The 20,272-nt window shown below is 44.7% G+C and overlaps 2 protein-coding genes and 2 long non-coding RNA genes across 4 annotated transcripts; 1 reads left to right on the top strand and 3 right to left on the bottom strand.

The window, feature by feature from the left end:
* Positions 1-2,772: 2,772 nt before the first annotated feature.
* Positions 2,773-4,491, top strand: LOC134204663 (uncharacterized). Its single transcript, XM_062679441.1, has one exon. It carries the CDS (start codon positions 2,773-2,775, stop codon positions 4,489-4,491), a length of 1,719 nt encoding a protein of 572 aa, XP_062535425.1.
* A 7,781-nt stretch (positions 4,492-12,272) lies between these two features.
* LOC134204660 (uncharacterized) lies at positions 12,273-13,041 on the bottom strand. Its single transcript, XR_009977926.1, has 4 exons — positions 12,669-13,041; positions 12,555-12,627; positions 12,441-12,503; positions 12,273-12,381 (listed from the first exon to the last, which is right to left on the bottom strand). It is a non-coding gene; the product is annotated as an uncharacterized LOC134204660 (long non-coding RNA).
* A 369-nt stretch (positions 13,042-13,410) lies between these two features.
* Positions 13,411-15,855, bottom strand: LOC134204662 (uncharacterized). The gene has a single exon (XM_062679440.1). It carries the CDS (start codon positions 15,853-15,855, stop codon positions 13,411-13,413), a length of 2,445 nt encoding a protein of 814 aa, XP_062535424.1.
* A 3,417-nt stretch (positions 15,856-19,272) lies between these two features.
* On the bottom strand, positions 19,273-19,997 carry LOC134204661 (uncharacterized). The gene is made up of 4 exons (XR_009977927.1): positions 19,684-19,997; positions 19,560-19,632; positions 19,446-19,508; positions 19,273-19,386 (listed from the first exon to the last, which is right to left on the bottom strand). It is a non-coding gene; the product is annotated as an uncharacterized LOC134204661 (long non-coding RNA).
* Positions 19,998-20,272: the final 275 nt, after the last annotated feature.

Here is a 20,272-nt window from a genome sequence, read left to right as displayed (position 1 = left end):
TTTCCGGTTACAATTATGGATCACCTTAATATTCTTCAATTTTCAACAGAATAAAGCGAAAATGAGGTAAACTCCGTGTGATTTGTGAAAAACATACCTTAACTTTGGTGTACGAACCATTTTTTCACTTTGATATGGAAAAAATTAACGATTTAAAAGCTTATGAATGAAGGAACCACTTCTTGTGAAGCCAACAAAAAATGTTGATATTTTAACAGATGCTCAACAGCAAGTTTTCAAATGCGCAAAACCACCATTGTTTTTGGGTTGAAAAGCATGATAAACGCAATAATTGTTAGAAAATAAGTGTTTTTAAAAATGTGTTCGGTGTTATATTATTGATATTAAGCTAGAAATTCAATGTCAAACACAAAAGTGATCCATAATTGTGGGTGACCCATAATTGTGGGAGGAGTGTAGGATAGAGACGAGCCTGGAATTGCAGGCCTGCTTGCAGGGCTGGTAGTGACCGATGGCGCCCAAAATAGTGACTTTAGTGACCAAAGCTGACGAAAAAAGGGACTGTTTGGAGATGAATTTATTATTATTGATAAAATTACTTAATTTAGTCTAAATTTGAACTATTACGTATATCTATTAATTTGAAAATTGTACCTAAAGAATTTGCGAATTTATCATGTTTTGTAAACCCTAACGAGAAGCTGAGTAGCTCTTTTCTCTCTAAAGACCCAATTCACACCATCACAATGAAATCAGATATCTCTACGAATGGATCAAAGTTTAGTTGGAATAGATCACTGGTCCACGAAAGTCGAACCTAGCGCGTACTCCGTATCGAATCGCAATCCGAAATTGCCAGTTTTGCCCTTTCTTCGACGGTTGAGTGTTCGGGGATTGTCCACCTTGTCGTCGCGAATCACACCACGTCAACTTACAAATTGGTGCCGAAACCCGGGAGGAAATCCCATAAGAGTGCTTGTGTGAACCACCACGTTGAGCGTCTCAGTGGCCATTGTGTCGAGTAACCGTCAATCCGACGGTGATAGGTACTAACCTCAAACGACAAGATAGTACAGTGTATATAGTGAAGTGGTGGGAACAGTCCACGTGTTTGGTGTGAGATTGCACTTCATTCCAAAATGAAGAGATCGTCGTTACGCAAAAATACTCTCCATCACAAAACGCTTTTGCGACGGAGAAACAATGTGCTTGGATCAGCCAGGCTAATCCAGCAGTTCGATGAACAATATGATCCTGAAACTCAACAAAATCAAGTGTCATTAAGAATCACTCGTCTCGATGAGCTGTGGAAGATTTTCGAAAGTGTGCAAGACGAGATCGAAGTGATCGAAGACGAACAAGAAGAGTTCGCGGAGTCACGGCAAGAATTCCATGATCTATATTTCGCGTTAAAAGCTTCGTTGAACGGTAAACTACCTCGAAATGACCCTATACCAGTGAATCAAGTGCCGCAAATAGTCGCGCCGCCGGTTCATCAAGTGATATCCGTTAAACTTCCGGAGCTGAAGATGCCAGAATTTGATGGCCAACCGGACTAGTGGATCGAGTCTCGCGATTTGTTTAAATCCGTGATTCATACGAATCAACACCTGTCTGCAGTTCAAAAACTGCATTATCTACGCAGCAGTTTGAAGGGTGACGCGTCTCGACTCATTTCGTCAATTGCTATCACCGCGGACAATTATCACCTCGCGTGGAAAATCATTTGTGATCGCTATGAGAACACAAGCTATTTAGTGAAACAGCACATGTCCGCTCTTTCCGTGTTCCCGCTGTTCGGAAAGGGTCAGCTTCTACCTTGTCTGAATTGGCGGACGAGTTTAATCGCCATGTTGGAATACTCGATAAGCTCGATGTAAATGTAGTGAAGTGTCCGAGTTGCAAACAAGCTCACCCTTTGATTCAGTGTGAGGCGTTTAGCAAGCTGAGCCCAAACAATAGACTCGATTTCGTTAAAAGGCATCGTTTGTGTATAAACTGTTTAAGAGGTGGGCACTTGGCTAGGGATTGCCGTAGTAGTTTGTGTCGTATGTGTGGGAAAAAGCATCACAGCATGCTACATCTACCAATGCCGGCGTCGACTTCAGCAGTCGCCGCAACTCAAAATGAAGAACAATCATCAAACACTCAATCCTGCACAGTTGTTTGTTCTACACCAACCACTACATCTCAAACGGAGATTTCGTATTCGGTCGCAAAGGCATCACCGGTGGCGCTCACGCGTACATTACCCTAGGCTGCTGCGCCAGTTTCGCAATACGTAGCGTCGCCTCACGTCGTTGTCGAGAGCCCCCTCCTCCGTCGCCGGTTGTTTCGAATTATCGTATCGATCCTGAACCCCCATACTGCCCCCAGCAACCTGCTGCCTCGCTAACGCAAGCGAACAATACATTCGAGAGCATTGTGTTTCTATCAACAGCCATCGTTAGAGTTCGAGATGTCAACAACGTATTTCACTATGCACGAGCTCTTTTGGACAGCGGTTCCCAATCGAATTTTGTATCCGAATCACTGTGTCAAAAATTAGACCTGAAGCGAACCCGAATAAATCTTCCGGTCAGCGGTATCGGACAAGCAACGGTAAACGTTCACTACAAGGTAAATATGTCTCTTTCGTCACGATTTGGAGGATTTGAGCAACAGATAGACTGCTTGGTTCTTCCGAAATTGACAATTAGTCTCCCTAGTCGTAGCATCGATATTACTCGTTGGACCATTCCTCGCAATCTTCCATTAGCGGATCCGAGATTCAACATTTCCCATGGAGTCGACCTCATTATAGGGGCGTAGATGTACTACGCTCTTCTCGAATCTCAAAGATTAACCCTTGGTGAAGGGTATCCTGTTCTACAAAAAACGGCATTAGGATATGTGGTCTCTGGAAAGGCCAACTTACAGGAGCCGGAAACTGTGGTGTGTCATGTGGCTACAGATCAGGATCTCAATGCTCAGCTGGAGAAAATGTGGGAAGTCGATGATTTCGACATTGGACGTGCTTTAACACAAGAGGAGCAATATGTTGAAGATCATTTTACTCGCACAGTATCCCGTGACAACAGTGGACGTTACGTGTTACGATTACCGCTCAGAGAATCTCGAATCCCACTCCTTGGCGATTCCTACAGGTCGGCTGTAAATCGTTTCTCAATGATGGAGAGACGTTTCGCCAAGGACAACGATCTACGTGTGGAGTATACGCAGTTCATGGAAGAATATATCAAGCTGGGGCATATGGAAGAGTGTTCAGGTTCACGCGTCGCGGGCCCGCAGTTTTTTCTTCCGCACCACGCAGTTCGTCGGCCTGAGAGTACAACTACCAAAACTAGGGTAGTCTTCGACGCTAGCCACAAATCTCATGGACAGCTGTCGCTAAACGAAGTTCTTTTTACTGGTCCAACGGTTCAACCTAGTTTGCTTGTAGTGGTCGTTAATTTCCGGATGCCGAAGTATGTATACTCCGCCGACGCCGAGAAAATGTTTCGGCAAGTGTGGGTGCATCCAGACGATCGAAATCTTCTCTCTTTAGTTTGGCGTTCTGACCCGTCACACCAATTGAAGCATTATCAGTTGAAGACGGTGACGTATGGACTTGCCTGCTCACCATTTCAAGCCGCTCGTGTACTCAACAAACTCGCCGAGGATGATGGAGGTCAGTATCCGTTAGCTGCGCCAGTGATTATGAAGGGATTCTATGTGGACGATTGTCTTGCTGGAGGCGACAACCTTGACCAGGTCGCTGAAACATGCCATCAACTACAAGAGTTGCTCGCCCAAGGGGGATTTACTCTTCGCAAGTGGTGCACTAACCATTCAAATGTGTTGCGTCACATCCCCAAGGAACTCTGCGGTACCTCCGGCCCAACAGAAATAGGGCGTGGTACTATAACGAAAGCTCTAGGGCTTCTTTGGAATCCATCAACCGATCAGCTCAGTTTCCAAGTTCCCAAATTTGGAGAGTTATCCATCGTCACCAAACGATCTGTTGTTTCGGAAATGTCAAGGCTCTTCGACCCTCTTGGTCTTCTGGGACCGGTAATCATCAGCGCTCGTATATTTGTGCAGGGATTGTGGTCAAAACGGTTCACTTGGGATGAACAGTTACCTGGTGCAGAAAGTCAATGGTGGCGAGTATACCGAAACGAACTGGCTCAACTGAGTGTCATTGCAATTCCAAGACACGTAATCTCGAATTGTCACCAAGATTATCAACTTCATTGTTTCTGCGATGCGTCTTCCAAGGGATATGGTACTTGTGTCTATGTCGTGGGGCTGGATATCAAAGGAAAGGTGGAAAGCAAGTTGCTTATTGCCAAGTCACGAGTCGCTCCCTTGCGTGGCTTATCAATACCAAGAATGGAACTGTGTGCTGCCGTCCTTGGTAGCCAGTTAGTTCATAACCTGAGGAACACTACCGATTTTCGAGGCTCAGCGGTGTTTTGGTCGGATAGCACCGTTGTTTTACACTGGATTCAGTCACCGCCAAATGAGTGGAAAGTTTTTGTTTCTTAAATCGCGTGGCCGAGGTACAACGTCTTGGTCGAAGCCAACACTGGAATTACGTCCCATCCGAGCTTAATCCTGCGGATCGTATATCCCGTGGGACAAACCCACATCAAATTATTGGTGATACACTATGGTGGCACGGACCACCTTTCTTAACGCAATTGAGTGACACTTGGTCGAAATTCCCACTGTATTCTTCGATTGAACAAGACACCAAGCAAGAGAAACGAATAATCGCCGTAGTAGCTGCTACAAAAATCGACGAAAGCCTTTTCGAGAAATTTTCAGAGCTACTTGCTTCCGTTCAGAAAAATATATTAAGCTCTTTTAGTGGAATGTATTAAATCGTCTAAGACGAATTAAGAACTGTCCATTTAATTCCACCAGTTAATTTTCGTTATCTTTGCAGATACGTATTTCGACCACAACTGTGTGGTCGTCTTCAGTGTCTTGTACTTGACTCGACTTAAGTCTACTGTGGGCCATTTAACGTTCGTCCGTTGTATGGGAGGGGGGCTAACGTAAAAATGTACGTCGCGGTTTTCGTTTGCCTGGTGGTAAAAGCGGTACACTTCGAAATCGTTCCGAACCTTACGTCCGCGGCGTGTATCAACGCGATCAAACGGTTTGTAGCTCGACGCGGTCGGTTAATCGAGCTGCATTGCGACAATGCTACAGCCTTCGTCGGGGCTGACCGCGAGTTGAAGTCGTTGCGTCGCCAGTACCTCGATCAGTTCAAATCAGACGAATGGAGGAGCTATTGCCACGAATCTGGAATTTCCTTCCACTTCATCCCTGCTCGTTCTCCACATTTCGGTGGTTTGTGGGAGGCCGGGGTTAAGTCGTTCAAATTTCATTTTCGACGGATTTTTGCTGCAAATTCTTATACATTGGACAAGTTTTCCACGGCAACGGCCCACATTGAGAGCATACTAAATTCCCGGCCTCTTACCCCCCTCACCGACAACCCAGATGACCTCGCAGTGCTTACGCCCGGCCACTTTCTGGTCGGGGAACCGATGTTCTCCATTCCTGAGCCGGACGTTACAGATGACCACGTAACTCGTCTCTCTCGATTTCAAGAATTGCGCCGTTCTGTGCAAAATTTTTGGAAACGTTGGTCCAGGGACTACATAAGTCAGTTGCACCAGCGGTCCAAATGGAAGAATCCTGCACCAAACATCAGCAAGGGAGCTCTGGTCCTTCTAAAACAGGAAGATCTTCCACCGTTCATGTGGAACATCGGACGGGTGGAGCATGTGTACGTGGGACCTGACGGATTGGTGCGTGTGGTTCTGGTGCGTACGAACCGTGGCGTATACAAACGAGCAGTAATCGAGGTTAGAATTTTGCCGATAGCTGTCGATGATGAACCTGAATCGCAAGAAAAATAATCGTTGAAACAGACCGTTTCAACGGGGCCCGGAATGTTTGGAGATGAATTTATTATTATCGATAAAATTACTTAATTTAGTCTAAATTTGAACTATTACGTATATCTATTAATTTGAAAATTGTACCTAAAGAATTTGCGAATTTATCATGTTTTGTAAACCCTAACGAGAAACTGAGTAGCTCTTTTCTCTCTAAAGACCCAATTCACACCATCACAATGAAATCTGATATCTATACGAATGGATTAAAGTTTAGTTGAAATAGATCACTGGGCCACGAAAGTCGAACCTAGCGCGTACTCCGTATCGAATCGCAATCCGAAATTGCCAGTTTTTGCCCCTTTCTTCGACGGTTGAGTGTTCGGGGGATTGTCCACCTTGTCGTCGCGAATCACACCACGTCAACTTACAGGGACTAAATAGTGACTTTCAGTTGCAGAAAAAGTGACCAAATAGTGACTTCCAGTTTCAGTTGCAACTGCAAGTTCTCGGATGATATGGACATTGTCGGCCGAACATTTGCAAAGGTGGCAGAACTGTACACCCGCCTGAAACGTGAAGCAACAAAAGTTGGACTGGTGGTGAATGCGTCAAAGACAAAGTACATGCTTGTGGGCGGAACCGAGCGCGACAGGGCCCGCCTGGGAAGCAGTGTTACGATAGACGGGGATACCTTCGAGGTGGTCGAGGAATTCGTCTACCTCGGATCCTTGCTAACGGCTGACAACAACGTTAGTCGTGAAATACGAAGGCGCATCATCTGTGGAAGTCGGGCCTACTACGGGCTCCAGATGAAACTGCGGTCGAAAAAGATTCACCACCGCACCAAATGTGTCATGTACAAGACGGTTATAAGACCGGTTGTCCTCTACGGACATGAAACATGGACAATGCTCGAGGAGGACTTGCAAGCACTCGGAGTATTCGAGAGATTGGTGCTTAGGACCATCTTTGGCGGTGTGCAAGAAGACGGTGTGTGGCGGCGAAGAATGAACCATGAGCTCGCCCAACTCTACGGCGAACCCAGTATCCAGAAGGTAGCTAAAGCCGGAAGGGTACGATGGGCAGGACATGTTGCAAGAATGCCGGACAGCAACCCTGCAAAGATGGTGTTCGCTTCCGATCCGGCAGGTACGAGACGGCGTGGAGCACAGCGAGCGAGATGGGCAGACCAGGTGCAAAACGACTTGGCGAGCGTGGGGCGTATCCGAGGATGGAGAGATGCGGCCTCGAACCGTGCATTGTGGCGTCAAATTGTTGATTCAGTGTTATCTGTTTAGATGTTAACTAAATAAATTAATGAAATGCAAGTTCGATGAGACGAAATCAATCATGTTTGGGTCGAAGGACAATCTTATTTTCGTAATTTGTGGCGGAAAACATCGTTCACTCACCACTCTTTCAGAATGAACTCAGAAGAGAAACGAAAATCGTACACGCTAACTTTTATCTACTCAGTGACTAAGTAAAGTTGAATTGCCCTAATCAGTCAATAGCAGGGCTACCAAAACTAAGAGTAGTCTTGCGAGTAAATCAAATTTTGGAAGTGAGCTCCAGAGAGACAAAATTTTGAGATTTTTTTTCGAACAAATTAATTCATGAAAAAAATGTTACTTAGGACCTTTTGAAAAGTTAAGCGACAATTATTAAGATTCAGGTACAATGAGCCTGGGATTGAACGCTCGATCTCCTGCTTATTATGCAGGACCATGCTCTCTGAACTTTTAACCTCCAAAATACGCATATTTTCCGACTTGCTGTGCGTTTTCATGAACGATTTTTGCAATGGAATTTGACAGCGCATTAATCTTCAAAAATAAATATTTTTTCAGAGCAAACCCTTAATTTCATCTGTTAAAACTACATCGCTTGAGGACAATTTATATTTTCTTAGTTTTTTTCTTAATTAAATTCTTGAATGGTTGACTAATGAGGGATCAAGTCTCCTCATATTGAGGCAAAAATCCAAATATCCTTAAATTTTGGTGGAATGTTGGGATTTTTATCAGTACAGATCATTTAGCATATTTATGGCTTTGTGCTGTGAAAAATGATAGCATTTGGCCATTATTGGGAAAAGTTGTTCAAATTTTGCGTGGCCACTAAGAAAAATCGAGGGTCAAAACACAGTAAACAATAGAGGCAATAAGGTTGTCAATAAAAAAATAACTCGTCACATAGCGATCATTTGTCTAGAGGATCTATTATAAAAATACAATACAATACATATTACTTTAGTTCTCAGTAAAACAGAAAAGGATCAAGTCTCCCGTACTGTATCAAGCTTGGGTTAAGAAAAAATCTAAATCGGCAGGTCTCCATCTTGCATGACTATACCGTGACCTGCCCTAATTCCGCGCATCGCCTAATACCGTGGTTTTCATAAAAAATCAGAACCTGGCTATCATGGACATCACATTATTTGGTGAAATGTTCAAACATAATATGTTTGAACATTTCACCAAATAATACTATGTCCATGATAGCCAGGTTCTGATTTTTGATGAAAACCACGGTATTAGGCGATGCGCGGAATTAGGGCAGGTCACAATTGCAAATATTGTGACGTAATACATCTGGTCAAATGGCGAAGTTTCAGAGCGATCATTTTTCCAAGATCCTTGATTTCATTTCTGCCATGAACAAAGCATCATCCGACGGATACATAAAACTTTATTTAAATAAAATCTTTGTCAATAGTTTCAAAATAGTTAAAAATAGTGACTTTTTGCGAGAAAAAGTGACTTTAGTGACTTGAGGTCGAAAAAAGAGAAAAAGTGACCAAGTCACTAAAAAGTGACCCGCTATCAGGCCTGTATTATAAGGCAGAAGCGGTAGCCACTAGACCACCGAGCTTGTCCCGGTTTATTGCCAGCGATTTTATTGAATAAAAAAGGATTTTTAACCCTTTCTTTCCCACGGGAGCTGTAAAGCTTCATCAAATTTTGCACCTTCCGACTTTCATCGAATTGTTTCAATTGCATTGTATAGATTATAATAGATAAGCAGATAAGTCGTTTTGAAAATTTTGTCTTGATATAATTAATTTTGCGAGAAAAAATTGAAACTATTGAAAACAATCAAGTAACTATTGATTTACAATCAAGAACACAGTTCAATCAAAGTTAATTGCCTATGTTCCGGGTATTAAACCACGCGGCTTGAACTTAAGCCACTCTACTGTCTGAGGGTCGTTGGTTCGAGTCCCATCGTTACCTCAAATACATTTTTCAAATCAAAATATTTCATATAATGTACATACTCACATCTGAGTTTTTAGAACGTTGTAAATAAAAAACTTTTTTTTTCGTTTTAAGGCTCAAATTACCGTCATCCAGTCATTGACGAGAAAGACAGCCATGTGCTCGTACCACCCCCAGTAATAAAATCACCCACCGAGAAAAAGCAGTCTCCAGCTGGATGGGGGAAGTATACTAAAACTACATCATCCAATAGCGAAGACATAATTATATCCGGTGGAGGCTTCATTTAGTTGTGTTTAGTTTTCAAAAAAACTGCCTTTTGCAACATTTTTTCCCAAGAGGGGAAATTGACGATTTACTCTCACGCTCTCTTATATATGAGAGAGGATGAGAGCAAATCGTCGATTTCTCCTCTTGGGAAAAAATATTGCAAAAGGCAGTTTATATCAAATATCAAATAGGGGTAACGGCTCAAACCTTGGCCCATTATGCTACGGTTGAGCACATTTATCGTTATAAATCTTCATATATTGCATTTCCAACCAGAATTATTCCATCAGCCAGCTTGCTTACATTTGGTGTTGACGCCAAATAGCGAAAAACGGCGATGAATGTCCGCAATATCTCATTTAAACCAGCGAAAGTCTCGAGAGAAATTGACAAAATGTCGGCATCCTTGTCCCTATCAGGTGGATCATTTTTCAGCCCACTTGGGACGAGTGATTGTTGATTTCGAACATACGAAAGATAAAGATGGGTTGCTGTTTGTTGTACCAGTCATTTTGCTTGCGTTGAATAAAGACAGCATGCAATAAATAGAGAAAATCAAATCATCTGATTGAGCGTGAATTCTAATTGGTTGCATGTAAAATACTACCACACGGATTGTGAGAGTGCGTTTTTGATTCCCCCAATAGCACGCTTACAAAGGACATGCTAACGAAAATTCTATTATATGAATCATTTATTTCCCAAATATTTACCATATTTGCTAGTGAAGAAGTTTAGAAAAATGAAAACTGTATTAAAATTGCAATTGCAAAAAAAGGCTACATGTTCTAGCCCCCATGTTGTGCCTTCCTTCAAACAAATTGCATACGTTAATTATTGGCTGCCGCATAATTTTGAGATTTACTGCTAGTTGAAACCATGGCAGTTGTGTTGCTCTCCCTCTCGCGATACTCTCAAAGAAACTTTTGTTCCAAAACGTAAACAATGATTTAGGTGGGGATGATGCAAAATGCACTACTGAAGAAAGCCAATTATAAAACTTATTCTAGGCAATTCCTTGCTTTGTACTGTGCATAAACAGTTATAACTGAGCCAACTACCTGATATTATTACACAATTATTCATAAATACAATTATTGGATGCTTGTTTTCAACTCTGCCTGCATTGAAGTTTCATGATTGTTACGTGCGTTTGACTCCACTCCTCCCTATATCGATCAGCTGTTGTGAATCCTCTCAAATCTCTCACGTGTATCAACTTCCTGAGTTGAAAGAATACTTTTCGGAATCATGTTACAGATCAAAATACTTTTGCAAGCAATAGTATAGATCTAAATTATGATGTAATTTGACTTGAAATTATTCACATGAAATGACGTTGAAAGTTTATCTAATGAAATATATGATCCATTGTATCTTTCCATTATTAAATGAGAAAATGTTTGTAGGATTCGTGCGAAAGAAGATATTCATACACTAATTGAATCATTTATTTGCGAAATTCTGAAGAAAATGATGTATCGAACCCAAAAGGTTGATGCTTGAATCGCTTTCGCTTGAATCGTGTTTGAAAGCCGTAAGGTAGGCAATTATTCTTGGCATGTTCTGCGAATGAAAGCGATTATATCGTGTTTCGAGAAAAGCATCATGAGGCCCATTCACAAACTACATGACGTTTTAGGTTGTGGGAGGGTACATGTCTGAGCGTTAAGGACTTTTCAGAATCGTACAATATATTAAGCATTCTTAGAGGCTTGGTGTGGGTTGATTTTAGCGTTATGTAATTTGTGAATGAAACTTAACCGCTGAGTGGATTAACCTGTGTTTACAAAAATCAGCATCTCAATCGCAAGCATCGGATATTCTATCTGCAGCTTTCAGTTATTTTCTCCAGTACGGGTTATTGGTGAGAATGTTTTGATTTTAGAGTTTCACCTATACTAACGTAGTGCTACAAATCGAAAGCGCATGCCAACATTTGACTACGGGTGCCCCCAGTATTGTCCAGAAAAGTTTTGGTTGATAATGTGGCTATACTAATAGAAATTGTGAAATAAAAATAATAGCTGACATAGTGTGGTTGGTATCTATTCATCTGATGTGCGAAAGCAGGTATGTTCATTCAGAAAACTCTTTTATTGGGCAAAAGAAAAACTCTAGTACAGCCAGCCTGCATAAGTCAACAAAACATGGCTGCTAAAAAACCGAGTCAAAGTGATTTTTCACGCAACATAATTGCTTTTAATAGTTTAAGAAGTGTATAAGTCTAGAGTTATGAAGCAGATATATGTTTGATACACTTTTCTAAAGAAGCAGTGGTTAATATCTCCCTACAAATCGACGTATTATCGCTGAAATATTGATTAATTTGCGTGATGAGCCAATGTTACATCCAGGGCCAACATTATCGCCGGTTACCCTATATGTTTTGAATCAAGGCCAAATCTTGCATAATTAAAATCAAATGACTTACCTCAGGATTTTTTTTTATATTTTCACCTGATTGATATTTCGGAAAATTAATGAAACAAAACGATTTTGCTGTAGAAAACTCAAGCGCGATGCTTTCCTTTAAAATTGTAAACGAATTTGCTCACGCGTGAAAACTTGAATAAGATTTGAAATGATTTTACCAGTAACACTTGGTCGGGGTTCTGCCAATTCGCAGCAAGTGTCAATGGAAAATCAATCAGTTTTACGCAGAAATATGCGTTCAAGCAGTTCAAACTAGTAGCAGTTCAAAATATTCACAAACCGTTTCGAACATACTCCAGCTTAATAATTAAGGGTAGAGAGAAAGATATAATTATATTTAAATATATTCTCGTGTTCTTTTTACAAGCATAATCCCCGGAACAGTAAAAAAGCCGCTTGATGCAGTTTAGCCAAACCCCGACCACTTGTTGTTGTAGAAAAAGTGATGAAAATTGACTTTTATATGAAGTTAATAACAAGGAAAGGTGTCAAGGCTGTCGTAGGGTCAAATAATTAGGCGAGCCGTTTTGATAGCGAACGATATTTGTATTCTGTTGTTATTATTATTGGTGTTGTTGTTGTTGTTGCTTCAACTGCAATATAATTCAAATGGTAAGTACAATATTTCATGATAGTATAAGAATGCTCTTACAATTCGGTGTGCCCTTTGTTTGCGCACCCTACGGTTCGATTTTACGTCCACGTGAGACAAGACCTATTCGATTTAGTTTTAGTATTTGATTATTTCTATTTAATTTCTTCTTACTTTTCTTTCTCTTTTCAGGTATCTACGGATCAACGGACTGGCGGCGGACTCGGACAACGAACTATGCTCTGGACTAAGGAATTCAATGATTAGGGCTTGAATTCAGAAACTAACCTCAATTGGTTGAGTTAATAAACTCGTCTCAAACTCAACGTATTTAACTTTCACTGTGTGAATATGGCTCAAATACACACTATTCACTATAAACTACTTATGCACTACTGCTATCCTATTTTTAGTTAAGGTTTTATTTTCCACACGCGAGCTGCACTTTGTTTTACTGCAAACTGTAAAAAGAATGAAGGGCCGGAAATGGTTTTTGACAGGTCGTCCGTCACTCGTTGACGTCTGTCACTTCGAATAACGCACCGCTTTGACAGGTTCGGCGCCGCTTTAAAAACGACGGTGGCAGGGTGGCCAGTTTACCATTTCTGCGTCAACAGTCTCCCCCGGGTGTAGTCCGGAACCTTCCGGAACTTCACGTTTTTCCTCCAAGTCTAGTAACGCCAGCCTTGTCACCGGCCTCAGCAGACTCTTCTGTCCTATCTTCACGACGGCTTGTCGATGCTGCCCATCTGCACTCGGAATCATACGTACAATTCGTCCGCGTTCCCATCCATTACGCTTAAATGGTTCCGCGACCATCACCAAGTCTCCTGCGATCATCGTTCTGGTGTCATCGAACCATTTCGGTTGTCGACGGATCACCGGCAAGTATTCTACCAACCAGCGTTTCCAGAAAGCGTCAAGCTTGGTGCGGATTTGCTCGTGTGATCTCCCAAGAATTTTTCGGCGAACCAGCTCACTTCGCGGGCCCTCTTCGGTTTGGGTTATTGAATGCTTCACCCATTTGAACTCAGCAACAGAAAGTGGTTCGGGTGAGTGCTTCTGCTTCCTCGGATTCAAGTGGTAAGTACGTCAGAGGCCTTGAGTTGACTATACTTTCCGCCTCCACGACCAGTGTCTGCAGCCCCTCGTCATCCAGCTTCTCCTCGGAGTACGCTTCGCCCATCGCTGCTTTCACTGACTGCACTAAGCGTTCCCATGCCCCGCCCATATGTGGTGCTCCCGGCGGAATGAAGTTCCACTTTGTGTTGGTACTGGTGAACGTTGCTGACAGTCCCTGGCTTATCTGGTGCTGCAACACTCGATCGGCACCTTGGAAATTTGTGCCGTTGTCGCTGAAAAATTCGGCGGGTGGTCCCCGCCGACCCACGAATCGACGGACGCAGGAAATGCAGGACTCTGTGGATAACGTATAAGCGACTTCAAGATGAACGGCGCGCACTGTCAGGCATGTAAACAATGCGATCCATCGTTTGACGTTGGATCTTCCCAACTTCACCAACAGTGGTCCGAAGTAGTCCACCCCGGTATACGTGAAGGCTCGTTCATGATGTGCCAGGCGCGCAGCTGGAAGTGGTGCCATTGGTGGGTTCGCCGGCCTAGCCCGACGGATTTTACAATAAGCGCAGTTACGGCTGACTTGCTTAACCACCACGCGGAGTCTAGGGATAGTGTACCGCTGACGAAGTTCGTTAACAACTGTCTCTGCGTTGCCATGGCGGAGGTGGTGGTGGTATCGATGTACAAGAAGCTCCGTTACTCGGTGTTTTCTCGGTAGGATTACGGGGTGGCGCACGTCGTAGCAGACGTCCTCTGCCGCGCCGACCCTGCCGCGCTCTCGTAACAAGCCGTGTTTATCCAAGATTGGCATCAGTCGGTAGATGGAGCTATGCTTTCCGATGATCTCCTGCCCGGTCTCGTTCGGCGCTTTGTTCGATAGTGCTGCTATCTCATCTGGATATGATTCCCGCTGTGCCAACCTAAAAATAGTTTCCTCTGCTGCCCGTAGCTCTGCTTGTTGCAGTTGTCCCGTATATTTCGTACGCCTCTGGGCCGAATTGTGTATGAATCGGAGAGCGTATGCTGTTGCTCGTTGTAGGCGATCCCAGGATGAGAACCTGTCGAAATCAATCGCCGGTTGAAATGAACAGTGATGTAGAACTGGCGTACGCATTTCGTCACTAGTAGCAGTCACTGGCTCTTTCGAGCGGGGCCACTCATGTTCCGGAAGCCGTAGAAAGTCGGGTCCCTGAAACCACTTGCTGTCGTGGTGAAAGTATGGTCCACTGCCCCATTTAGTTGCTTCATCCGCTGGGTTGGACGATGATGGCACCCATCGCCACTGACTTGCTGTTGTGTGCTCCAGAATCTCACTTACTCTGAAGGACACGAATTGCCGATAATTTCTAGGATCTGACTTGATCCAGGCCAGTGCTGTCCTGGAGTCCGTCCAAAACACTATGTCGGAGACGGGGACATCGTGGTTTTCCCTGACGAATTTCGACCATCGTACACCTAGGACACACCCTTGCAGTTCAAGTCTGGGAATCGACCACGGCTTCAGCGGGGCGACCTTTGATTTGCCTGCAATTAGGCAGCACTGCGGATCTCCGACTCTGTCGAATGTACGCAGGTAGACTGCACAAGAGTATGCTACCTCACTAGCGTCAACGAAAACGTGTATCTCGGAATTGCGGTACGTCCTCTTGTTGGCATGACGGAAATAGCATCTGGGAATCCGGACTCTGGCAATATACTGGATCATCTGTACACATCTCTCCCATTTTGCGAAGACGATGTCACTGACTTGCTCGTCCCACTCCGTGCCTTCGCGCCACAGGTCTTGAATAAGGACCTTGCCGTGTATGATAAACGGAGAGAGCAGCCCCAAAGGATCGAATAGGGTCATAACGCACCGTAATATTTGTCTCTTCGTCGACCGTGTCGTTGTACGGATCAGCGTTTGCACCTCTTCGCTCATCTGTGTGGAAAAACTCAGTTCATCGGTTGAAGGGCTCCACAGCATTCCGAGTACCCTTTCGGATTTCGCTGTATCTACCAGGTTTAGCTGCTTGTCTGTTTCAGGTTGCACTTCACCCAGACGCTCTAGTACCGTAGCACTGTGCGACCGCCAATTGTGTAGCTGGAATCCCCCGTTATTGTGTACGTATCGTACTTCGCTTGCTATCTTTGCTGCCTCTTCTTCCGAACTGAAACTCGCCAGATAATCGTCGACGTAGTGGTCGTCGACAATCGCTTTCGCCGCTTCGGGATAAAGCTCTCGATGTTGCTCAGCGTTCCGATTTTTTACGAATTGTGCCGAAGCTGATGAACAGGTGCTGCCAAATGTGGCGACATCCATCAAGTAGACGGTTGGCTTTTCGGACGGTTTGGCACGCCACAAAAAACGCTGGGAGCTCTTGTCTTCTTCACGGATTCGGATCTGGTGAAACATTTCCTGGATATCCGAGCTAAGTGCTACTCCATACAGCCGAAAGCGAAAAAAAGAACGGCCGGAAGAGAAGAGAGTTGATCGGGGCCTTTAAGAAGAGCGCTGTTCAGGGATATGCCATCCACCTTGGCCGCTGCGTCCCAGATGATACGGACTTTCCCCGGCTTCTTGGGGTTTATCACCGCTCCAACCGGAAGATACCACACTCTTCTAGGATCTGCTGCTTCCATTTCTGCTTTCGTAGCCTTGTGCGTGTAGCCCTTTGCCTCGTATTCGCGAATTTGCCGGTGGAGATTCTCCTTCAGTCCCGCATCGCGATCCATTCTGCGTTCTAGACACTCTAGTCGACGTACTGCCATATAGTAATTGTTCGGGAATTCCACCTGGTCTTCCTTCCATATGAGGCCTGTTTCGAAATGATTTCCTATTCGCCGAGTAGTAGCTTCCATAATAGTGAGTGCTCGTTCCTCTTCTTTCGTCAGCGCGATTTCTGTCGGTCGGGCCAACTCCTTCAACGGCGAAAAATTCCTTCACTGCCTCGTGGAGTGCTTCGTCGCAGGAACATTCACAAACGTGGAAACTGTAGGATTCTTGTTTGCTGTTTCCTCGTGGACCGTAGACGCACCAACCAAGTCTGGTTTTAACCGCCACCGGTGCTGATCCTTCACCTTCCCGTACTTTCAAAGGCAGCGCCAGGCGCAAGTTGTCTACCCCAATTAGGATCTTGGGCACTGCGTTCTGGTAGCTAGTAATAGGGATGCCTTTCAAGTGTTTGTGTAGTTGAGCTGCTTCTTCTATCTGGAAACTTTGAGCAGGGAGTCCTAGGTTGTTTACCGTTCTTGCGTTCAGCAGCTTATGCCGCTTTTGTTGACCGATTCCAGCGATCTCGATCGAAATCTGCTGCGAGCCTTTTTCTACGCGAGATGTATTCCTGGTCCACCGTAGACATAGAGGAAGGGTATTACCTTTCACACCGAGCGAGGTAACCAAATCACTTTCTACCAACGTCAGGTCAGAACCTTCATCGAGAAAGGCGAATGTGTCAATCGATCCTTTACTTCCGTGTACAGTCACTGGAATGATCCGAAATAGCGTCGAAGAAGCCAGGTGGCGATGAGTATGATTTTCAGCTATCTGCATCGTGAGTTCCGACGGCTTTGGTGGACCTCTAGAAGAGTGCAAGCGGATGGTGGCGGAATTGGCACCCTCCGATGTCACAGAGCTTTCGTCCGCGACACGCGCGTCTTCCGTGGCTGAATAAACAGTTCTGACACAGACCCAAGGATCGCACTCGTCTCCAGCGATCGTCGACGTGCAACTGCTTGAACGCATTGCAGTCACGCACTCGGTGTCCGCTTTTGTTGCAGTGAGTACAATCGAAGTGCTTCGTCATTTCCTTGTGTTCACGTAATGAATCCTCTGGTTTTGCAGATGCTTCCGTTGCATGAGAGTTAACAAATCCTTTGTTCTTCGGACGGTCACGAACGCTGCTCCGTTTTACCTCCGGTTCAAAGGTCACCACACTAGTTGCATCCCGTACCACTGTTGCCATATAATCACCGAAGGTTTTTAAATCGACGCATTGGAATCCTCGTTTGTATCCCGCCCACATCATTCGTTGATCCCCGGGAAGTTTCGCCACAAGCTCTTGCAGTAGCGATGGGTTCGATAGGTGAGCGCGTTCATCCGCTGCTTCGATGTGATCGCACAGTGCCTGCACCGCCATTCCGAACTCGATCAGCCCTTCCAACCTGTCGGACCTAGGAGCTGGAATTTCTCGCACCTTCCGAAGCAAAGCGTTGATCAGCAGCTCCGGACGTCCAAACCGCATACGTAGGGTCTCGATCACTTGTGGCACTGCTGCTGGAAGTACCAAGCGACTGCGAACTGTTTCGAGAGCAGGACCAGATAGGCATCGTTGTAAGCGGAGCATATTTTCTCCATCCGAAAAACCACAAGCTTCGCTTGTGTACCGGTAGTTTGAGATGAAGATCGGCCATTCAGCTGGGTCACCGGTAAATCGAGGAAGTTCCTTAGCCAGGGACTGCCTTGCTGCAAGCTGCTGCTGTGTGGGGCGAGCTGGGTCTAGCTGGGGAATCACCTGGTTTCGTTGAACACTTTCGGATTGACGAGGGGACAGAGACGATTCAACCGTACGCGAGGGGAGATTACGCGTTTGCACACCGGATGAATATTGTTCAGGTTGATTGTGGTACAAAGTTGCATTGACCTGGTGCGCGAATGAATCTCGCAGCTGCTCATGGGAATTTGTAGGAGGTATACAAAACTCCCCCGGGCGCGCGTTAACTCGCAGCTGCCCTTGGGTAATTTGATTGTTGGTCGTGGGGCAATAATTGGACGCTTTCTTGTTTATAATTTTGATAGAATGGCTCAAGGCTTGACGCTTACCTGGGGGTTCCATATCATTCGGATGGATTTCAGATGATGGGTTCGTTTTATCACCGACGGCCAGCCGGTTTGGCTTACCGCCTTCTCCAATGGCCAGAGATGTCTCTGCGGGAAGGCATCACCTACTGCTCCCAGTTCGCCTTCGGGAACCGACTGCAGTTTCCGATTCGCCTTAGGGATTGTGCCGGTTTGTTTTACCAAGCGCGACGGGCTCGCGTGCTTTGGTTGCTGTACCTCCGCCAGATTGCTGATGTCGTTTGCTTCCGCGCCGGTCTGGAACCCTTCCAGAACTTTCCGGCATAGCTCGAGCTGCGCATTCAAATCTGCCAGTTGGTCAGGTGTTGGATTGGCGCGACGCTCGCACTGCTCAACCCGGTTCCTGAGTTCCTGCAGTGCGACATGTGGATTCTTCTTACCTTCCAAAATCTTAACTGTGCGCGGTTCGAGCGCGGTAAGAGGAATCGACACCATAACAGGTGCAGTAGAACGAGGAGTGCCAGATGGTGGAACTGACCGACGTGTCTTCGAAGCTGTTGGAGCTCCGGGAGGGAGCGGAGTCGATTGGCGCTTGTCGCATGGAGGCGACGTCACTGCATTGCTCGCTCTGCTGTGAGTGGTTTTGTTTCCTCTCCGCCAATTACCTTGTGGATTAGCTGCTGCTGCTCATCCAAATGACGGCGCTGCAGCTCCAGTTCCAAACGGGCGCTTTCTAATTGTTGCCTTTCCGCCAGTTGACTAAGGCAAACTGAGAATACCGAGGTTGAGCTGGACCAACTGGATCCACTGCGTACCGAAACGACGTCTTCTTGCAGTGTGGTGCAATTGCCGCACACCCACGAGCGATTTGCGATGCTCTCGTTCACTCCGCCACAAGTGTAATGCATCCATATATCGCATTGGTCACACTGGACCATATCCTCCGCATCGTCCGCACGTTGGCAGGCCGCACAGTTGGAGTCCTCCTCCTGCCCTTCCGCAAGGCCATCCATGTTCCTGTCCATGACCACGAATTTTGAAGTTTTGTCAAGGCTGTCGTAGGGTCAAATAATTAGGCGAGCCGTTTTGATAGCGAACGATATTTGTATTCTGTTGTTATTATTATTGGTGTTGTTGTTGTTGCTTCAACTGCAATATAATTCAAATGGTAAGTACAATATTTCATGATAGTATAAGAATGCTCTTACAATTCGGTGTGCCCTTTGTTTGCGCACCCTACGGTTCGATTTTACGTCCACGTGAGACAAGACCTATTCGATTTAGTTTTAGTATTTGATTATTTCTATTTAATTTCTTCTTACTTTTCTTTCTCTTTTCAGGTATCTACGGATCAACGGACTGGCGGCGGACTCGGACAACGAACTATGCTCTGGACTAAGGAATTCAATGATTAGGGCTTGAATTCAGAAACTAACCTAAACTAACCTCAATTGGTTGAGTTAATAAACTCGTCTCAAACTCAACGTATTTAACTTTCACTGTGTGAATATGGCTCAAATACACACTATTCACTATAAACTACTTATGCACTACTGCTATCCTATTTTTAGTTAAGGTTTTATTTTCCACACGCGAGCTGCACTTTGTTTTACTGCAAACTGTAAAAAGAATGAAGGGCCGGAAATGGTTTTTGACAGGTCGTCCGTCACTCGTTGACGTCTGTCACTTCGAATAACGCACCGCTTTGACAGGTTCGGCGCCGCTTTAAAAACGACGGTGGCAGGGTGGCCAGTTTACCATTTCTGCGTCAACAAAAGGAGTTACAACTTGTAACACAGAATTGTTTTTAATTTTAAACAACAAATTTGGCGCCCAGCTCCACAACATTGTGAGCAACAATGTATATAGCTACGAACTTTTTTCTACAACCTCTGATGTAAAAATACCTTTTTTATTATTGAAAATCATGTTATTTTCACTTGAATCATTTCCACTTGCAAAGATTTTAAATCTACAATACGTCCCTCTGTTGAAAAAGCTGAAAAACAATATTGCCATTCATAAAATAAGACTG

Source organism: Armigeres subalbatus, unplaced genomic scaffold, assembly GCF_024139115.2.
Source record: "Armigeres subalbatus isolate Guangzhou_Male unplaced genomic scaffold, GZ_Asu_2 Contig805, whole genome shotgun sequence".
Taxonomy (NCBI): domain Eukaryota; kingdom Metazoa; phylum Arthropoda; class Insecta; order Diptera; family Culicidae; genus Armigeres; species Armigeres subalbatus.
Note: the sequence above shows the minus strand (reverse complement) of the source record. Positions and strands in the feature narration are given on the sequence as shown.

What these genes read in the sequence shown, in the direction of transcription:
- LOC134204663 (XM_062679441.1), top strand. Translation starts at nt 2,773, where the DNA reads ATGTACTACGCTCTTCTCGAATCTCAAAGATTAACCCTTGGTGAAGGG.
- LOC134204662 (XM_062679440.1), bottom strand. Translation starts at nt 15,855, where the DNA reads ATGTTTCACCAGATCCGAATCCGTGAAGAAGACAAGAGCTCCCAGCGT.